Raw genomic sequence first — 21,619 nt, forward strand, 5'->3', positions numbered from 1 at the left:
TTACACCTCCTACATCTATATGGACACAGAGTAGCACATAGGTGTGTAACTCAGGATTTTCAGTAGAACTTGAAAACCCCATTGTCACTGATGTGCTTTGTGGGCAGAATGGCATAACACTGGATTACTATAGCCCATCCACAGACTGTAGGCATTTTGCTGTGGGATCTTGTGGTCTGTTCCTCACACCAGTGTAATTTAGATAGACACAGAAAGCATGACATACATAACTAAAAAGTGCTTTATCCTACAAAACTCCAACATTGGCATTTGTATAGATGTCTGAGTTTTATTTTGTGCCTTCTGTACAAAACTCAATTTGCTGTTGGATTTCAGATTTCAAAGTTAACCTATTAAAGTTGTCCTTAGTTCACCCAGCTCTGGCTAAGTATTGCATCTCATATGATTCATAAGATTTCCCTGGAACCCAGGGACATATCAGTTGTCGTGGCAAGGCACAGCGAGGTGAGTTAATTAATAGCATTCCAACATATCCTGGGCTTTATTGGCTAGTAGTGAAGAATCCCAGAAGGAGGAAAGCACTGTAATTGTGCCAGATCCATTGTGTGTTTCCTATAGTTTCGTTCTTGAATTTTTTTCATATATATATTGTCTCGATGCCAGTGCTCATGATCTCTGAAATTAAAAGCATTCCTCATAAAGGGGATTATGATATTAAAAATATTGCTCATAAAGACCATGTTGATCCTCACTGGGAGGATGATATTCATAAAAACATCAAATTACTGATGTCACCAAATAAAACCAATTTAGGAGATAACAGTGCATTTTTAAAGAAAAAGTGGGGATGTTTTAGATTTACAAACTGTAAGAACTTTCCTTCCCAATATGCTCATTCTTCATTTATCATCTTATAATAAGAAAACCCCTTAAAGTTAGTCTCATACAGATTTCACTTGCTAGCTTTCTTGCTAATCCAGAGGAAATACTATCCTAGTGGTCCCTGAGGTCCAATGTCTAGGTGTTGGATACATGATAAACTTACTTGAAGCTTTCTTAGTGAGATATAGTCCTCTGGAGACAGCTGTGGATTTAATTTTTCAAGCTTTAGTACAACCTAACCCCTTAAAAATAAGATTTAGGTTTCCCTTGTCAGGTCACTTAAGAGTTTCTTCTTTTATTTTAGGTTTTTTTTTTTTTTTCATCCTCTGCTACTTGCGCAGACTTCTAATCCCCAGCCTCTGGAGGAAACATTTAACCATCTTGAACTTTTCATGTCTTGATTATTTTTTGGTTCCAAAGGACAACACACATGCATTTGGCGTTTGAATGGTTCTAGTCTGAGAGCGCAGATAGAAAATGTTCATGCAGAGCAAATAGTTTCCAGTTTTGATCATTTAGGTTTCTACTTTCAGTTCTGAACAAAGGCTTTTTTGCAAAATTTGAGCCACTCCTCCGTGTAAGGGCAGGATTTCACAAGAAGAGGTGTGTTTATAGTCTCTGCAGTCCATGTTCCCATGTGTTTATGCTGTCCAGGAGTTGAGTTTAATCTAGTTTTCTTGCCCCTTGATACTTATCACTTAGTTTTTCAGAAACTGGCTTTAATGTTCCAAGGCATGCACCGGATTTAACTGCATAGTTCCCGGTATTGTGAAACTCCACACAACTCTGAGATGAGTTAAGGATGAAGGCTGTCCAAGCCAGCAATGTCACAGATACACTATATCTGAAATGCAGGGGTAGTATACTTGTGATACTTTTACTGATCCAGCAAAAATCCTGGTTACAGCTCCTGACCCCCTCTAATTTCCCTGGTGTGCAACCCCTCCCCCAGCTTCTGCCAGACCATTTTTTCTCAGGAGCTAAAGGTAGAAGAGGCCTTCCAAGGTCACTTGTCAGATTTGTTCCCGACAGTCAGCTTTTCTTTATTCTTTTCAGCTTGTTTTCCTTTGGCTTTCTCAGGAAATTAGTTTTATCTTGCCTTACCTATCCATGCATTCATCAGGTCTCTTCTTCCTCCCTCTAATAACTTCATGACACGTTGGCCAAGTGCAGTCACCATTGAAAGATGTGTGCAGAGTTTGAAAGTTAATTAAGTTTCTAGAGGTTCGTGCACTCTGGCTGCCAGGTAAATGAGAGAGACCCATGATAGGGACTGCACTGAGGGAGAGTTAAGCAGAGTTCAGCTCTTTGGCAGCAGTGAGGGGTCAAGCACTCTGTGCACACTAGCCGGTCAGCCAGCCAGACAGTACAGATGAATGGGCTGGCCAAGCTGTCCTAGAGCAGCTCCAGACTGGCTGCGGCACAGGCAGTTTCTTGTCCAGCTGGATCTTTTATGACAGATGGCAAGCCAGAGGAGGCATGGTGGTTATTTCAGGTAGAAGCAGTAAGACACAAATCTCAAAGAAACTAAGTGTCATGTTGCTCTATAGCTTACAGAACAACACATTTTCTAGTCTAGTTTTAACGGCCCTGACAAAACGGGCAGAAACAAGAACTAAAAAAAATGTTCTCCACCACTGCTGTGAAGTGTGCTGCTGTACCAGATCAGGAAAATGCCGATCTGATGTTTGCCGTCGTAGCCAACAGTAGGGACGGGTCCACAGAGCTCCAGATCTGAAAGCCTGGAGCTTTACATCTCAGTTTCTCTAACAAGAGAGGCATATTGGAGAAAGTTAAATGATCTCTCTAACCTATGGTCTGCCCCCATCACTTCTTTCTACAGATCTGTTGTTATCCATTGCACTCTATGCTTCTTCAGGTTGGAGTTGCTGTTTTGTCATGATGCTCATGCTCCTGAGAAAGCTGTCCCTCCTGGCATCACCACCCTTGTGTCCCATTACATTCCTAGTGTGTGCCCTGGTATGCCCAGGATGGGTGCCTTCATGCCTGGGCCTTCTAAGAGTTCAGGAAAATACCTGCTCTGGCTCTGTGTAGGAGCAGCATGTAAATGCTAAGAACCAGCCAAAGCACACTTCCTAGCTAATGGGTTTAGACTGTTTCCCAAGGCATTGCTACTGTTTGCTGTCAAAGACAGGATAACTGGGCAGGATGCTTTTTGGTCTGAGCAGATGGTTCAGTCATATGCCTTAGGTAGGAAGGATCCAGCTGAGAGGAAGCGGAAAGGCATGTTTTTCTGGCAGTATTGTGTACAGAATGAGCTTTGATGGTGTGGGTTGCCATCTTTCTTTTGCTTTGGAATTGAAAATAAAACCTTGAAAGACTTCTTACCAAAGCATTGTAACCAGGCAGTTGCATGCCAGTGCTGAAAGAGATTAAGACTAACTTATCTCCCACTTGCCCAGTTCTCCCACAGGCTTTTCTGTATTGCTTTTTGTGCTGTTTCCTGAGTGTGCAGCATTCTCTTTATGGTGGCTCACCAAACCACTATCCCCTCCAGTCAATCCTTAAAACTCTCTTCTTACATGCAGTCCACAATGGCTGAGACAGCCAGTCTCCAGACCCCATTCCTCCTTGGTTAAAGAACTGTGCCTGCATTCTTAAACACCGAGCTGTGAGGGGATATGAACTATGCACACACGCACACACAAGGCTACAGCTAACCTAATCCTGCATTTTCCAAAACCCACAAATTCTGCCACTCAGCCAGAAGGAGATTTTTGTTAGCTTTCACCTAGAAAAGGAGCTTTATCATGCACTTGAGCCAACAGAGGGCAATATACACAAAATTCAATATTGAGAAGAAATGCTTTTAAAAGACGACTCTAAGCAGCCCAGACCTTACTGTATCTGGAGTCACATATCACAGTGAAAGGCAGCATTCCATGCTGGACCTAAAACCTTCTCAGGCTCCATCAATTAAACCACCACATATGGGGTGGAAGAGACTCAGCAAGGAACTCTCACTAGGGTTCAATGAAAACCAGATGTTGTGGGCACAGCTGTCATGCTTCTTATCAAGAACAACAGAGCAGCCCCTGCTGCAGTTTCATCAGGAACCCTGCCCTTCCTTCCCTTCAGCCCCAGCACTACTGAGAGTCCCTAACCAGAATCAAATAAAATCCTCACGGCCAAAGCATGCAGCAGTCCTCCCCAAATATCGCTATTTACGTTAGCATACTGTTTATGGATTTCCAAATCAGGGTCCCGCTGTGACTGTCGCCGTGCTTGAGACATGATGAGACAGGCTCTTACTCCTACCTAAGAGTGGCTTCACTCACTCCCTTAAAAATGTAATTCAGTGTTGGCTCCAGAGCAAGAAAGATTAGAGGGAAAGAACTGTGTATTCCCTCCATAGGGATAAAGCTCTGGCCAATTTCATTTACATGAATTATAATGTATTTACCCATAGGGCTCACATGCTGTGTTTTGTTGCTTTAGATGGAATTCCAGATTGCTAAATTCCAGTTGTATAAATGATAACAGATTGCTGCTGTGGCTGCACCCATGAAAGCGCACAGGAACTGTGCAGGATATGCCCCAAAGGGTGTGAGTCATTCTGACCTACAGGCAGTGAACTCTGCTTTGGAAAAGTGGTTCAAAGGGAGGGTTTCTCATGAGAGATCAGAAGTTCTATCCCAAGGTTGGGTCTTTGCCCAAGGACCTGTTTTGCTCTGCATTTCCTTGGGTTCTTTTGCCACAGAGTGATTTTGCAAGACTGACTAGTCTGCTGGTGACAACATTATTATTGTTTGTACTTGTAAATGATACACTGAAACCAAATTTACCTAAATTTAATTACAAATAAAGAAGTGGAAGAAGGGGAATAACTGTGCAAACAAAACAAAACATTTTGTTTGGCCTGACACAGAGATTTTTTTTGGGGTGAGAAAAGAGAAATATTTCAGTATCTTGTCAACCCGAAACACAGTTTTTTCTCAATTCCACAAACTCAAAACCAAATTATTTTCACAGTAAAACTTCTGAAGACTGCTGAGTCTTATTGGACCCATGAGTGGAGTTTAGGTGGCTGAGGATTGTGACTAAGAGTTCTGGATTTCAACAAGTCGGACAATTAGTGCATCCATTGTCATGTTACTTATTTCCCAGCTTGACACCCAGATGCTGGTGTACACTGTTGCTCTGAATAAGCCACCAAAGATGCAGTCAGAACAATACAAGCAGTTGCTTTTCTGGCTGCAGCAAAGCCAGTTGTAAAGGTTACCACCTGCCATCCAACCTGCAGCTGTTCTTCACTGCCCTCATAACTGCACATGTGGTCTCTCCCTGGGCCTCTTCTATCAACATGATCCTGTGGTTTTCAGGAATTTTAAAAAACTTGTTGTCAAAGATAAAACAAAGATTACTTGCTTTAACCACATCTACTCCTGACAGCGTATGCCAGGCATGAGCATGAGGGAGAATTAATATAGAGGCCTTTTTAAGATAAAGAGACATCTAACAGCAATCCTGATGGCTTGTCCGTGTGGAAATCAGATTGCATGCCAGGTGTTTTGTAAGCAGAACACAGTAATGTAAAGGCAAAATTGACCCTCTGTGACCTGCACGATATGTGGAGCTAGTGCACATGTTTTTCTTTTTCTGTTCTGTGCAGCTGATGTGTTTCAGAAGTAGCATGTACAGCTCAGATCTGCAGAGACAGGTAGTTACCTACTAATATAAAAGTAAGTCCAACTTCTCCTTAAATACTCTGATGCTCCAACAAACAGATCTTCCTTGGATCTTGCAGTGACTCATCATAAGCCATCTGATACCTTATTTTAAACCTGCAGCTTACTCAAGTAGAGATCAGCTGCAGGTATTTTAACAAGAAGCCGCCCTAGCTGATCCTTCCTTTTCATCTGTGATAAATGCGGTGTCCTAGAACTGCCTAATCTCATGGGGAGGAAGAAGACGACGGATGGAGGAACTATTTGTTTACCCACTGAAATACACACTCTTCTTTTAGACCAGAAGCTGTTCAAAGCAATGACTGTCATACATTAAAGCTGTGTCTACTGTTGCTTTAGTGTAGGGCTTCAGTTTATCCAGTGGACCAGATTCTCTAGTGTCCTTCTAGCAACAAAAAGGCTGGCTTTCTGCCTCATCTTCAGAAAGAGTCAAATGGCCATTTGGGAAAGGAAACTAAAGTTGAGAAGAGTGGGTTTACTCACATTTCAGCAGTGACCCTACAAGTACTATGGGTGCCATAGTGCCCATACTCAAGTCCTGCTCTTCTTGTTAATGGAGATACAGGGTATATTAGTGGATTAATTGTTTGCAGCTTCTGGGTAGATCCTGCTCAGAACATGGGCTTAGGAGATAGCATGAAGCAGAGTTGTGAGTTGTTCTCAGTAGGTGACATTGTGATGCTGCTGTTGACAAATAGGCAGGGAATAATATAGCGTGCACGTTTTGAAAAAAACCCTGCACTTTCTGTGGCCTTTTTCAGGCACTTCTGGCCACATATCTGTGTTTCTGCCTAGCCTTTGACAGCAATAGGAAGTGCTTTGAAAGTGCTTTTAAAGGCTTGATGCTGTTGTGATCTGAGGACTGAGTGTGCATTCACAGTAATTCTTAGATTATAGATCTGTTTGGAACAGTGAGTTAGTCTTGATCCCATGCAAATAGAATAAACAGAATCAGTGTTTATGCAGCCTTCTGCAGATCTTCACTCTTTTTATGTGGGGCAGGAGTACTGAGTCAAAACTACCACCAATTTATCAAAAACAGTTACAACCAGCATTCAGCCTGAAAAACTAATCCTGTGAACTGTTGTTTCTGACAGAGTTGTGTTGGATGGTTGAGAATGGTAGGTTGGAAAGAGAGGTGCAGATGTGCCAGTGCCCATCCCTGCTTAGAGGTTTTGTGGCATCTCAGGAGAGCAAAACAAACTGTGCTGAGTGACACCAAGATGAGATCTGACTCTCTACCCCATCTGCTATTTTGATGGTAGCTTTGAAATAGTTCTAGGATTTGTTTGAGATAGGTTTAAATGTTGTTTGGTGATGGGGTAATGAAAGTCATAGAGACATACACAACATGATTGCATGTATCTTTTGTCCTAAGGAAAGTGGGCTAGGAGTATGTTATGAGAAGATCACTAGCAGGGCATTAAAATGATAGGGAGCGACCCTGAAATATGCCGTTTCCCATGTGTATGTATTCACTGACGTAATTGGCAAGATTCTCAGAGGGTGTAAATCAAGAGAGCTTCACTGGAGTCACAGTCGCTGGGGCACTTTAGGCACTGGGGAACCCAAATGTGCTGCTCCAAAGAGAGAGTTAAGCCCCACTTGTGCACAGAAGGCCAGAGAAACAGTGCCCTTTACTGCCTTTGCTCTTCACATCCTCCTAGCAAATGTAAAAGCCCAGGCCCCTGTGGACCTCATGAGTGTCAAAGCTATGGGGAGCCCTGGGGCTGTGGTCCCAGCACCTTCCACAGTGCTGTCCCAGGGACTGACTCCACTAGGACACATCAAGGCTTAGGTTTCATGTTTGGAGTCACTGCTGTTTCAAAGCAGAGGGGTCGCTTTGCTACACAATGGGCATTGCCAAAAGTACAGCCATGACAAATGTGAAATGTGGTGTCAAATGTGGAACAGGTGGGCTCCGTTCCTCGGGGTGTCTTTTGTCGGTGACAAAATGAGCATGTGCATCATCTTTCCAAAGCATTAATATGCCGTCTTGACACATCCGTTCCTGGCGCACTAACTGGCAAGTGGCTGAAAATAGATAAGCAAAGAGAAAGGGCCGGAGCTGTGAGAAAACAAAGAGATACATCAGGATTGTGTCTGGGCCCAGATATTGCAAAATTAGTCAGAGAGAGCCTGGTGCTTCTCTGATAGATACATAACCAGGAAGAAATTTGAGACTGACTTATTTCAAGGGATGGCAGAAATTTCTAAGGCTGTGTGAAGAACATTGCCCTCTGCCCAAGGAAGGGCTCAGGTTTTAGTGCAGTGGCATCAGAGCTGATCTAACCACTGCTATGATCCCACCCTCCCCACCCCATCCTCAACTGCAGACTTCTGCCTTCCTTCTTGCACTTTTCTGGCAGTTGTAAGCTTTGCACTGAGCTGGTTCACAGTGCTGACCAGACAGAAAGAGCCAACTGATGAAGCAAGCTGAAATGGCTCACCAGAGACCCCAACAAAAGGAATGCATGAGCAGAGAGGGAGCACGGAAACATATCTTCCAGTACTTAGATTACCTTTGGTGGATATGGAACCACCTCCAGCACACCTCTCTGACAGGATACAGGGAAGAGTATGCCTGCATTATTGGTAAGGCCGCTGTGTATTGTGGCTGTATGGCTACCTCCTCTACACTGCCATCCCAAGTGGCTGTTCCAGCCCCCATATCATAGCACATGACAAATTCTGTTGTGTCAGCTGTGGGCTGGACTGGGGAACTGATCCCACTTGAAAATAAAGTAAGTATATTTTTCTGAATAACATTTATTCACTGTTCTGTTCACCAACATGTTTGGATGATCATGTAGACTGGAACAGCTGGGGGAACAGCGTGCCAATGCAGTTAGGTGAGAATGAGTCGTACAGGATGGCAGTTGGGGAAACAAGAAAGGCAGTAATACCCAGGGATGATTTTGCCCGTAAATACTTTTAATAAGTAATATCGAAGGATAAAGATGGAGAAGCAAGTCATGTTGGAAAAGATGCTTTAATTGATTGTCATAGTTTCAGCTGGGGTAGAGTTAATTTTCTTCCTAGTAGCTGGTATAGTGCTGTGCTTTCGATTTAGTATGAGAATAATGTTGATAATACACTGATGTTTTAGTTGTTGCTAAGTAGTGCTTAACACTAGTCAAGGACTTTTCAGCTTCCCATGCTCTGCCAGGTGCACTAGAGGCTGGGAGGGGACACAGCCAGGACAGCTGACCCAAACTGACCAAAGGGATATTCCATATCATATGACATCATGCTCAGTATATAAACTGGGAGCAGTTGGTCAGGGGGCAGTGATTGCTGCTTGGGGATGGACTGGGCGTCGGTCGGCAGGTGGTGAGCCAGTTGCACTGTGCATCACTTGGTTTGTATATTCTATTATTATTGTTCTTATTATTATTATCTCTTCCTTTGCTGTCCTATTAAACTGTCTTTATCTCAACCCATGGGTTCTACTTTTTTTTTTTTTTTTTTTAACAGTTCTCTCCCCCATCCCGCTGAGCAGGGTGGGGGGAGGGTGAGTGAGCAGCTGTGTGGTACTTAGTTGACGACTGGGGTTAGACCATGACATTGATGCATTGCTAAATGCTGCTTAGCATCATCTGTAGCTGAATTACTAGCAATTTTCCTTGGTGGAGGCTATGTCTTCTTTGTTCTGCTTTCAGAAGCTTAATCAGATGTTTGGCGGGAGTCACAGTACTGCTCAGGACATATGGCAGCCCTTTTGTATTGAAAACATTCTACTTTCTGACTGTGTTGCTGTGTTATAGTGTGCTTACTCTGCTGAAAGCTGGAATAAACAGCTTGAAAAGGGGAAATGCTCATGGGCACAATGCGTGGAGGTCAGTGTAGTCAGTACAAAGCCCCATCCCCGTGCTGGATACCTTTGCAATTCAGGAGGCTTGAAGCTGTACCGCACCAAGTGCCTGAACTACCAAGGATCAGACAAGGTTTTGAAGCGCTACCTGTCCCGCCTTGTCCCTTGAGGGCCTGATCCTTCTCTGGGATGGGACATACTTATGACTTACAGTCCCCTTCAGCAGCTTAGCATTCTCCATACCAGAAGGACTTCAGCTTCTCACCCTACTCCCCCTCTTCTAGAATTCTCCCAGCTGTAGTGGCCTGAACCTCCTTCTCTTTTCCAGCCAATATATTTGTCTAAGTTTTTTAACGGGCAGTTTACCTCCTTTTGTTCTTCTGTGTGTTTTGTTAGCTAAAGCAAAAAGCTCCCTGGCTTCAACATCCTGTGTTCCCAGGCAGCAATTTCTTCCAGATAGCCTTTGCTGATGAGATAGTCTGTACCATTTAAACAGATTGAATGAACGCGGGCAGCCTGTAGTGCATAGAGAATGGCTTGCTCTGCCAGACACAGTGGCAGAGCATGAAGTTGAATCTGTTGCTTTCTCTTTGCTTGCTATAATCACAGTTTATTAGGACACACAAGTCTGTGTAGAGGTATGTCCATGTTCTGTCTTCTGGCCTTCCTCTTGGGTGCCCCGGACTGAAAAACAAATAGCCAGGGAGAGACAGAGAACCCAAATCACCCTGTGAGATATAAAAGAGGGAGATGGGAGATCCTGGATAATATCTGAGTTCCTTTGAAGTGAAGGCTGTATAGATTAGGGAAAGTGTAATTGAATTTAAGCCACTCTTTTTTGGAGTAGATATACTTTTACACTGGCTAAGCAATTTCCTGGTTGAGTTTTTAGTCACTTTCCAGCACCTGCTTGTTTCAGAGGGCGACACTCCAGAGACTACTCTGAGCCAGTGCCAACAGCCAGTATTTCTCATCCCCTCTCACCCGCCTCCACCCGCTGCACTGCTCTAGACACACACCCCAATATAGAATGACAGCACGTTGCCACAATTTAAATACACTACCTCTGCCTCTTTGGAAGGACAGGTCCTCCAGAGAGCACCAGCCACAGCAACTGTCCACCCTTGCAAAAAACGTCTTCATTATGGCATATAAAGCAGCACATTTGGCCTTTAAGTCACGCTGGCACAAGACAGACGAAGAACTCTGTCGGCACAGTATGTCCTTCATCTTGCATAAGGCAATCCGAAATGACTTCTTTCAGAGTTACCTTTATCTGCTGGAAAAGCTTCCTCTGGGTGAGTAGCTGGTGGGCAGGAGTGTCTGTGTAAGCGTGTGACTGTGCTCTGGAAAGACGTATTATGTTAGGTGGTAGAATGCACACTCATTAATGGCAATAATTATTAATTTTGAGAAGCCTGGCTAGAGAGACTAGAGTGCTAGCTAAACTCTTCAGTACTCTCTGTATTAGCTCCCTGTAATTCAGTACCCTGTTGTTTTACCTAAATACTCCACAGATTGCTAGAGGGGGGCAAGGGAAACACCACAAGAGTGAAAGGAAGTTTGGTTTCTGGCTGCTGGTTCCTTTTTTGTCACAGTTTAAAACATGCATTGACCTGTTTAGAACTTGGAAGGACAAATGTAAACTAGCAGAGCTGACAGGCCTTACTTTCTGTGCCTGATACCTGTTCTGTTGTAATTCAGTGTGTCCTTAGCCTTGGCATTTGTATTGTTTTGGACAGGTGCTTGAAAGGTAATGATTTAAATTTTTTTTTCAAGAGTCTTTGTAATCCCAATCTCTGGAGCAGGCTGTCTAACCTACTGTTTGTTATCTAGGAAGAAAATGCTTCCAAGATATTTGTTTATAGCCAAATTTCAGTGAAAGTCTCTGGTACAGTGCGCCAAGAATTTTTATATATTTTTTTTTTAGATGCAGGAAATTAATGTTCATTTCTTATGAAAATTTGACCCTGAATGAGAGAGAAATTTCCCCAGGACAATATAGCTAAAAAGTAGATTTGACTTAGGCCTGTATTATGTTAGCATGTCACTTTTTAAGCAGAATTATTCAGCCTCCACTCAATGTTAGAACTGTAGGAATTTAAGAGGGAAAGGATGTGTCTCTGCAACCTGTTGAACTACTCTTCGCCATGAATTCTTAAGGGCCTTTTCTTAATCAAATGATCCATTTAGGTGAGTGCATTATCTTACCTGATTGTGTGAAACTATACAGAACCCAGTGAGAACTCTGCTCAAGATGGTAGAATTCAAGAGTCCTGTAAAGAGAAAAAGCATTTCCATGTTATCCTAGTATTTTGATGTGGCTTTTCAAATGCAGCAATATCTGCAGCTATTTAAAATGAAACATGGAAGATAAATACTCCTATCTCTAGTGGTAGGTAGCTGGGAACAGTAGAAAAGAGGGGAAGATGGAAAAGAAGGGAAGTCAGTTATACGTGGATGGAATCTCAAGAAGTCTATGAAAATGTTACTTCATTTGTTTTGAAAATAAACACAACATATTAGATTTTGAGCAGGATTTCCTACAGTGTTAACTGTTAGTGTAAGTACTAATAGATCATTTTAAGGCTAGAAGGTACCATTATGAACATCCAGCGTAGAATTTCACATAAAAGTTCCTGCATCGTGCTTGTAACTTATGACTGGGTCACAGTATATATTTATGAAGACAAAAATATCTTGGTTTATGGGCTGAAAATGACTGAGAATCCATCAGTCCATCATTAAGCTGTTTCCAGGCCTAATTGCTTCTCTCTTGTAAAACTGTATTTTATTTCTTGTCTGATTTTTATTTGACTTTTCATTCCCAGCCAAGAAGCTTTGTAAAACATTCCTATCAGATTAAAGATCCCCACTGCCAGGCTTTTCATGACCTGAGTCATTAAAACTTTGCTAAAGAGCTTACAAGCTTATTGCCAGCCTATCCAAATTAGCTTGACTCCACAGAAAAGGTACTGTGAGTCCAGCCTTGATGTGAACATGCAGTATGTCTGTTACTCCATGGTTATTGTCACAACGTAAAAGTGTGCGTAAGGACTTGTGCTGAGGGGTAGCTTATGTGCTGTGAATACACATCTAAGAAACTTTACAGCATGCTAGGATGTCATGGTCTGGATGGGTGGAACATTAGATGGGTAAAAAGTGGTTGGGTGATGGGGCTCAGAAAGTCGTAGTCAAATTTCGAGGTCAGTGGAGTACTGCAGGCGTCTGTCCTGGAACCTGTCTTGTTTAACATCTTTATCAATGACCTGGAGGAGGTGAAGGACTGCTTGCTCATCACATTTGCAGATTTTGGCCAACTGGCAGGACTCATCTGGACTGCCATCTAGAGACACCTAAAGAGGCTGGAAGAAGGAGACAGTGGAAACCTAGTGAAATTCAAATTCACTGAAATTTAAAGGCAAATGCCAAGTCTTGTACCTGGAAAGGAAGACCATTTGGCGGCAACAACAACATGGGTTGGGCAGTGGCTGCCCAGGGAGCAGCCCTGCTGATAGGATTTTGGTAGAAAGCAACTGAACATGAACCAGCAGTGTGTCCTGGAAGCAAAGACGGCCAACAGTATCCTGGGCTGTATTGATAAAAGCATTATTAGCTGATCGAGGGAAGTGATTATCCCCTTTTATGCAGCAGTCAGTAGAGCATATGCATGGAGCCTTGAACTCCCAATGCAAGAAATGACATGGAGTGATTTGGATGACCTCCAAGGTAGTGAGGGAACTGGAGCACATGCCCTATGAAGAGAGACTAAGGGAATGGGGCATGTTCAGCCAGAAGAGACAGCTTCAGGGAGACCAAATATCAGCCTGCCAGTACCTACAAGAAAATCATGAAGAAGATGGAGCTGAGCTCTGCACAGTTGTATGAGGTGGGAGGACAAGAAACAGTGGCCATAAATGGAAACAAAAGAAGTTCAGACTGGCTATAAAGAAAAACTCTTTCCCCGTGAGGACAGTCAGGCATTGGAACAGGTTGCCCGGCAAGGTTGTACAATTCTCCATCACTGCAGGCTTTCAAAACTGAATAAACTCCTGATGAACCTCATCTTACCTCATGTCTGTTCCTGCTTTGAGTGGAAGTTTGGACTAGAGACCTCCTTAGGTCCCTTCCAACCTGGATTGTCTTATGATCCAGTGCTCTCTGATGGACAGGACAGAATGTGGCGGGTCTGAACATCTCTGCAGAATGATGTTTTCCAGTTCAGTTCAGAGTGGAACTGACCAGAAATGAACTGAACTTCTCAGGCTTCAAGACCAGATCCAGATATCTCTGTGTAAACAGTATTCAACAACAAAAGCAACACTAAGACTGTGACCTGGCAGGGTGTTTAAGCGTGTGCTTAACCCTAAGCATGAATAATGACACTGAAATCAAACCTCACATTGAAACTTGCAGTGCAGCCCAGGGTCAGCAAGGTAGAAAGTTTGCTTCAGGCTATGCTAACTCCACACTCCCCCAGTCCATTGCTAGGTTCAGTGGTAGAGCACTTAGGCATGTTTACCTATGAGCTGAGCATATCTGGTATCACAGCCTGTTAAGAGAAACATGTCACTTTTACAGACCAGGGTAACATTTATAAATAAAACACATGAGTAACTTTAGGCCCTGATCCAACAATGTACTTAAATGTGTGTGAATGCCCTTAAGCCCAGTGGACTTTAATGGAGCTATTCAGATGCTGGAAATTACACGTGTGTTTACATGGGCTGTGGGACTTGGTGCCAGTGGGGTGAGATCTGCAGTGGAAAACTGAGATGATAGATCCATAGAGACAAATACTCCCGTGTGTGAGGCACGTGTTTGTAAGTAAAATCTGCTTTGGGGGTGGGCTGATGTTCATCCTCTATAAAACAGAATTTAAATGGTTCTCGGACCACAGTAGAAAGGTGAATTCTACCCTGCACTCAGAATACTATTTTTCAGTGCATCAGTGATGCACAAAGCAGATGTTGCATTTAAAAGGGAGTACTCAGCCAAACTGGAATTAGTTCAATATTTTGCAGAGAGCAGTTGGAGCCACAAAATAATGTTCACAAATAAAAACTTCAGAAAAATTACTTGCAACATTTACTTCTGCCAGGGAAATTTAGCTGAGTAAACCCTGCAACCAATAACTGTAAGACAGTCCACTGCAGGCTGGGATTGCACCCAGTCTTATGTATAAACTGGTCCATCTCTAGGGGTTTAGATCAGCTGCACTGGGAAACAAAATTTTGAACTGATCCATAAGAAAATATTACAGAGAATGTTTTGGACTTTGCAGGGCAAAAGGGCTTAGGTAGATACTCTGTCCAGTCCAAGGGTTGGCATTCAGCTGTAGGTCACCACTCTGCATCCTGGCTGTGTTTGCAGCAACTGAAAATCATTAACATCTGACTGTGGAGTGACCTTCAGGGAGCCAGTTCCTGTTCTCAGGCTGCTTTTGCAGTGGGTTTGTTTTAGCCATCTACACTTGGGGCACTTGCCAGCAGATTCAGCTAAGAGACCAAGTATGCCATGGAAAGAGTTTTTTCTTACTTTAATAGAAACACATTTCTGACCTTAAACCTTACAAGTCACCTGCCTTAACACTGAAAACCTTGTCTGTGAAAGACAGCTGTTCCCTGCACCCCAATCTCTGAGAGACTTGCAACCCCATCATCCTATCCTGCCTATGCCCTACTTTACAAAGTTCATTGAAATCAGGCTGTATATCTGTAACAGACCTCACAAGTATTTCATTTCCTGATGCATGAGATAGTCCCACATGGGTCATGGAAAGAGACATGCCTCTGGCTAGGCAAGTCCTGTGATGACGGGAAGGCGTGCTGAAGCAGAGCTCAACACTAACTGCCACCAAGGACCTGTGTGTCTCCTCGCACTTCTTTTTTGGGGTAGATTACTGCAAGCTGGCAAACCTCCCTCTCCCTCTGGTCCTGCTGCTGGAGCCTGCATGCCAGGCACAGCTGCGAGGCAGATCAGAGGTGAGGTTGACTGGCTATGTCTGGAAAATTGGGTTGTGGATCAGGAGAGTTGGCAGTGTTGCAAATTCATGAGAGGGAGGAGTAACACTGAGGGAGCAAGAGGTGGAAATCATCTCTTACTGCATGAGTGACACTCTGTGGGTCCGCAGAAGACTCAGGGTACAGTCCCACTCTTTACCTTTAGTAAGCCAGTGTCCCTGCATGGCCTCAGCTGGGGGACTGGCGTAAAAAGATCTTTGCAAAGTCTGATGGGTGGAGAAAATCCGATGGATATTGAGACCAGAGTTGGTTTCAGATGCCAGCATGTAAGGCGGGGTACTGGGGCCCCAGGTGGTCCAGGAGGAGCCCAGTCAGCTGGTGTATGTATGCAAGTCCCAGCAGGCATTCTGTGAGCCTGATACTGGTTCTGAGTGAGAAATCTGAGAGCACACACTACAGATCTGATATCCTGAACACCATATCGTCCCCATGTGTTGCCTCGGGCCAGGCTCATGTTTTGAATAGGACTCTGAATATTTGTTGTTCATGCTGCCAGCTGCCTGCAACACCCTGTTCTAGTGTGCAGACAGCCTTTAAATGCCTTTCCCTTCAAACTAGCAGAACGGAATAAATCACTGTCCCTTGATAGGCCCATTAAACAAGCCCTAGAAATCATCACTGGGCTCTTAAGTGGAAGATCTTGCAAAGCCAACATGCAGGGATTCAGTTCTGTTCACCAGACAGGCTGGCATCTGAAATGGAGAAAAAAGAGACACAGAGAAAAGAAGATGGTGCCACTCCCAGGGGAAGATGGAGTTTGTTTACTGGAGGAATCACAGCCACTGATGGAGAATTTTTCCCAGGCTCTGGGAGCCACCCTGGCCAAGTTGTGCTGGGGACTAGCTGCTGCCACTTTCATATTAATTTCTTCAGCTAAATGGATTTTTTTTGAGTATGTGAATATAATCAGTGGAGTGTGTAAAACTCCCAGGTTTGACCCTTTCTGGGCTCAGTGCTTCTTGTGGTATAAATTTCTCAGGCATAACATAAATGTGTAATGGATTAAAGCTTTAATAGTATCCGTTCAGCAGTTGACTTAAGCAGGTGATGACAGGAGGGGCTAGTAATGCTGCTTTTGCTGGATGAAGGATATGCTGGGCATGCTGCTTATGTGTAACCCAATAGCACTATTCTATTCCGAGTGGTCCTTGGTGGTAATTATTCCCCATCCTACTTCCTTTGTCCCCCCCTCATTTGCCTCCAAAATGTCATTCTCCTGCTGAGGATGGGCAGACGCACACTTATCATTCCCTGCTGAGCTTGCTTGCCCTCAATAAATACATTCCAGGCTTATATTCAGGGCCTCTGGTCTAGCTCTCATCTGTGCGTGGAGGGCATGATTCCTGTTCCCCAGCTGGTGTAAGCAACGCATGGCCTGTTCAGACTCTTCCCAGCAGTGACTGGCAGTGCTACCATGGAATTTTAAAGATGCAGCGACAAAGGACTGCTCCCTGGTCCTTCTGTGCACGCAGCTGGCAGGGAGCACTCCCCTTCTGTTATTAACCCGAAAGGTGTTTGCTGCTGGATCAATTCCAGTTCCTCAAGCATGCTGGGAATCTGCAGCAGAGCTGGTCTCACGCTGCAAGGTGGTGTTTGCAAAGGTTTGTTCCCAGTGTGACTCCATCCCTCCTTATTGCTTAGCTTTCATAGACAGGCTTGTAGTTGTGTTTTCGTTGAAAGATCTGGCTGGGAATAGCTGTGTGTCTTACACATAGGAAAATGCGTGGACACCTGTATGTGTGCATGGGATAGTAAGAGGTGCTGTTTTCTGAGACAACGGTTTATGGCATGCCTCAATCCAAACTTTTGAGCTGCAAAACATAACTACTTTTGATATGCCGATGTACATCCGAGTATAGAAGAACCCAGTATGCCAAAGATAGACCTCATTTTTTTAAATAGGGAAATATAGCCCTTTACCCAGCAAAGCTCACAGGTTTTAATAAAACAGCTTCAAACTTACAATTGCTCTATACTACCAGCAAAATAGCCAAGCAACGAAAAGAAACATCCAAGCCTCTGGCACACAGGAACTTTCCGGTATATCACTCACTGATTATCTCACTCCTTGATCACACATGAAAATTTAGGACTGTCTTCTAAATTTGCTCCCCACCCTGTATATTCATTTAGGCCTAAGACTACCATCTGCGCTTTGGTTCAGCTTACTTGCAGTGCCACAGACTGTGCAGTATCACTAAAAATAAACGAAAGCAAGTGCCTCATTCATCCACTCTCTTCTTGGTGCACTCCACGTGCAGCTGTTGATGTCTAGAAAGCATATATGGAAATCTGCAGAACAGTTAGGTTTGTGGTAGCAGAAATCGTGACCCTGCATAGCAATAAATGCCACCCATAGCTTTTCTGGGAGCAAATCAAGCCCCTTGCTCTTTGACATGCATGTTCACTTCAAATTTGAAATGATTTTTCACTGACATGAGAACATAATGTGATGACAAAAACGATGTCTGAGCCTGGGAGGCACCGAATTTGCACAAGGGGGGCTGTGTCCTTCAGGGTCTTGCAGGATTAAATCCAACACCTTTCCTTCCACCTTTGCTTTAGAAACAGGTTTGGTGATTTGAAGGGTCATCTTAGGTTTATGGATCTTGGCCATCATGCCTCCAAAGGAATAAACTAAACCAGAAATATCTGTCATAAACAATAAAATAGTGATTTATCTGCTTTCAGTGAAACTTTACGCTTTGACAAGTCAAGTTATCAATGGGGAGATGCAGTTCTACGCCAGGGCCAAACACTTCTACCAGGAGGTGCCAGCCACAGAAGAGGGCATGATGGGAGACTACATTGAGCTCTCCAATACAGACATTGAATCCTCCAGGGAGTTTCTCAGGAAGTTTGTTGGGGTGAGTCATTTAATCCCATCTTCTGCAAGAAACAGGGGTGATGTGTCATAGATGATATGCACCGTGCCCGGTCACATATATTTTAAATGGCACCATATGTTGCATTTGATATGCTGTCACAGGTCATAACAGACTGTCACTGGGTCTAGTAAGGTATTCTGCTAGGTCATGTATCATCATGAATACACATTTTGCCTGGACATATGTCATTATTTAGCTGGTTTGCATCCTTTTCTTACGTTCCAGAGCTTCAAAGAGGATTGTGCAAGGAGCTCTTATAGCTGTGTTTGGGTGGGAGATTAATTCTCAGTGCAGGACTGGGACCTTTCATGATAAAATCCTTGCTGGCTTCAGTGGGAGATTTGTCTGTGCAAATTCCTGTAGTCCATTTGGGAAAGTAGCTGAGACTAAATGCCAAGTTTCTGTTTTGCCTATTTATAGATATTTCTGAGAATGCTGCAACAGAACCCAGCCCTTCCCAGGCCACTTCCCCAATCACCACCACCCCCCCCAGCCCCCCCAAACATTTGGAGTGTATAGAATAATCTACCCATTAGGAAAATTTTTTTTTTCTTGAACGTTCCAGTGTCACTAGGGCCCTTTGCAGGCAGATTCCTAAAGGTCTGTAAACATCTTCAAAGGTCTGCTTTGACCTGAGATGCAAAGAGATGCTGACTGGGATTTTAAAAGCACCTACAATAGCAATATCACTTTGGCACTTAGGTTTCTGAAAATCCTGTTGGTGCCTAAAAGTGTCTTTGGGAATCTGCAAATCTTTAAAAGTGGCCTGATGGTTTTCTGACTGCCCTTCCCTCTTCTCAGGGGCGAAGCCCACTAAATTAACTCAACAACAGTATTAGATGCTAAAGAATCCACAAAGCTACAGGAAACCAAATTTTCTAAGTTCTCCTGCTCACAAAATTACTAGTTCTATATAATGCTACCATAGATCTTTCATTTTCTGCTCAAATGTACAAATTTGGGATAGCCAGATGACCTTTTTTTAGTCTTAATGATCTACTGTGGAAAAAAAACCCAAAAGGTTAACTAGATGTTGTGTTTAAAAAAAGGCACAGTTTAAATGGATTGGGATGGAAAATGAACGTGGCATAATAACAGATAGAAATTCTGTATAGCAGTGAAGGGCAACCAATGGCAAAGTTTGCTGTGCCTGGCAGAGGGAGGCTTTTGGGGCAGCAAGCCAGCAAAACACAAGTGAACAGCTACACTTTTTTTATTAACAGTCATTTGTATTAATGCTAATGCAAAAAGGCTTCACAACATTTCAAAGCCTCACCATATCAGGCTTTCTACAAAGGCAAAATAAGAAAATACAAAGGAAGATCAGCAAGGCAGCTGAACCTGACAGTAAAATGGCATTTTCAGAAAAAATAAAATGCAATTTATAAGCCTAGAGCCAGCTCAAGGCATATTCCTTAAATTTTACTGAAGTCTTGTTTTAAGGACGTTTGTGGAATTCAAGTGGTGCATAAGTGTGTACTCAAGGAAAGATTTCACACTTCCTAGACATCATATAGATCCAGTTTCCTGAATGGCACATTTATACCACACTATTATGCTTTCTCATCTCCAAGACCCAAAAAGGAAAGAAGTACACTCCATAGCAGAGTTTCACATGCCAAAGAGAAATCATACCCAATGCATCAGGTGTGATGACAGATACAAAATACTCCAGAGCAGAGTTCCTACTCCTATGATTAGCCAGGGGTAGAAAGGATACTCTGAATGGCCAAGATCAAACAAGAAAAAAAAAAAAGGAACAGAAAGGACTCTGTACATTTTGCTTAGTCCTGATTTAATTTGTTAAAACCTGTCCTCTGTTGAGATACAGACAATTGGTTATGTTACTTATTGTTTATTTTCCTTTCTTACTACTGCAATTTGAACCCTACTCAACCAGATAGAGATATTTACTGGCTTTCTGTAGTAGTGACTTTATTGTAAAGCTAATTTGAGTTATGTCTTCCCAAGTTTATGGGTCTATGAATATTTTTTTTGTCCAATAAGGTGATCAAGGTAGAAAAAAGCTTCACCCTAATATAAACTATACTTCCTTTTTTAAAGAGAAGTTTAACAAAATCAGAAAACAGGAAAATTGGTTTCAGATCAACTTAACATATTTAACTTAATTTTTTTAGTTGTTTTATCCTCTGAAAAACTTTTTCCTTTGTTTTCAAGATACAAATCAGTTCGAAAATGAAAAATGCTGTTTAGAAATGAAAGGTTGACAAGTTTTTTTTTTCCCTTGAAATTCGTGAAGAAGTAGTATCCTGACATTTTCAACATTCTTTCCCATGTTTTTTGGCTATAACTTTTCTCTAGCTTTGAAATATCAATTTCACAGGGAGTTTTATTCTTCAAAAACTTTATTTTCTGGCAAAACCAGTGTTCCTTAAAAAACATTTGCCCAGTTCCACTCAAATTACCCCTCCTGAGTTAGTTTGGCTGGTGTGGAAATGCCACACAATGACATTTCCCTTACATGACTGATGTTGCATACCTTCACGTGTGGCATTTCTTAGCATGATTCTTAGCACGATTCTTAGCACCACTGTAAGCTGAGCTACAGATTTCTTTACTATTGGAGAATTTATCTTGCCTGGGCACATGGAAGGAATTACAGAAGGGACTAAGGACTTCACTTATATTTTAGCCTGTCACCTTCCCAGGCAAGTCAAACTGAGTTAAAAGTGCCACTGTGCTCAAGTTAAGAGGTTTTATGTGTGTGTGGGCAGAACTCAAACCAAGAGCAACATTACTTGAGCCAACAGTGCTGTACAGACAAGCTATAGGCTGTCCTAGGTACAGTCATACTTGAAGGGTTACTGGTAGAGCTATAGCACTGCACATTTATGGCAGTGTATTAATGCCAGTTAAAGTCTTGATGTCCACATAGACACTGTGTTTTGAAGTGCCTAATCCAGAGGTAATGTGTAAAAAAGGAAATAAAATAAAGAAACCATTAACTCAGGAACAGTTGTGAGCTCTAGGTGTGTGAAATAATACAGATGGAGACTATATTAACTTTATAGCTCCCTTTCTGCCCTAAACCCTTTCTCCCTTTCTTGCCCTCAGTTCACCTGCCTGGTGAATTAATTGCTGAATGAAAAGCTTCTCGAAAGTGATTTTTCTCCTGTTTGATCAGGGGGACGGAAAAGATGTTGTTGAAAACCTGATTTTTCTTTAATTTAGAGAGAAAACCACTGTGATTTTCATCTATTTCTTGAACTCTGATTTTCTTTCCATCCTACATACCTACGCTGCCTTCCTGCCCTTCCAAGACCTGAAGTAGCGTCAGGAACATGTTCCACAGCTCTTTATCCCTAAGGAAATTTGTGAGTG

At 42.9% G+C, this 21,619-nt stretch overlaps 1 protein-coding gene across 6 annotated transcripts in view; it reads left to right on the forward strand.

Annotated features, from left to right (window-relative positions):
* Window positions 1-21,619, forward strand: part of NTMT2 (N-terminal Xaa-Pro-Lys N-methyltransferase 2) — a 39,511-nt gene that overhangs the window by 7,509 nt on the left and 10,383 nt on the right. For 3 of the 6 annotated variants that reach the window (XM_075097028.1, XM_075097027.1, XM_075097029.1), the window contains exon 2: window positions 18,063-18,256. In XM_075097028.1, coding sequence (XP_074953129.1) covers window positions 18,063-18,256 — 194 coding nt within the window. Of the gene's footprint in view, window positions 1-18,062; window positions 18,257-21,496; window positions 21,613-21,619 lie in introns of those variants that run through there. The other 3 variants (XM_075097030.1, XM_075097032.1, XM_075097033.1) reach the window with 2 other exon arrangements.

This window comes from Phalacrocorax aristotelis, chromosome 6 (genome assembly GCF_949628215.1).
Source record: "Phalacrocorax aristotelis chromosome 6, bGulAri2.1, whole genome shotgun sequence".
NCBI lineage: Eukaryota > Metazoa > Chordata > Aves > Suliformes > Phalacrocoracidae > Phalacrocorax > Phalacrocorax aristotelis.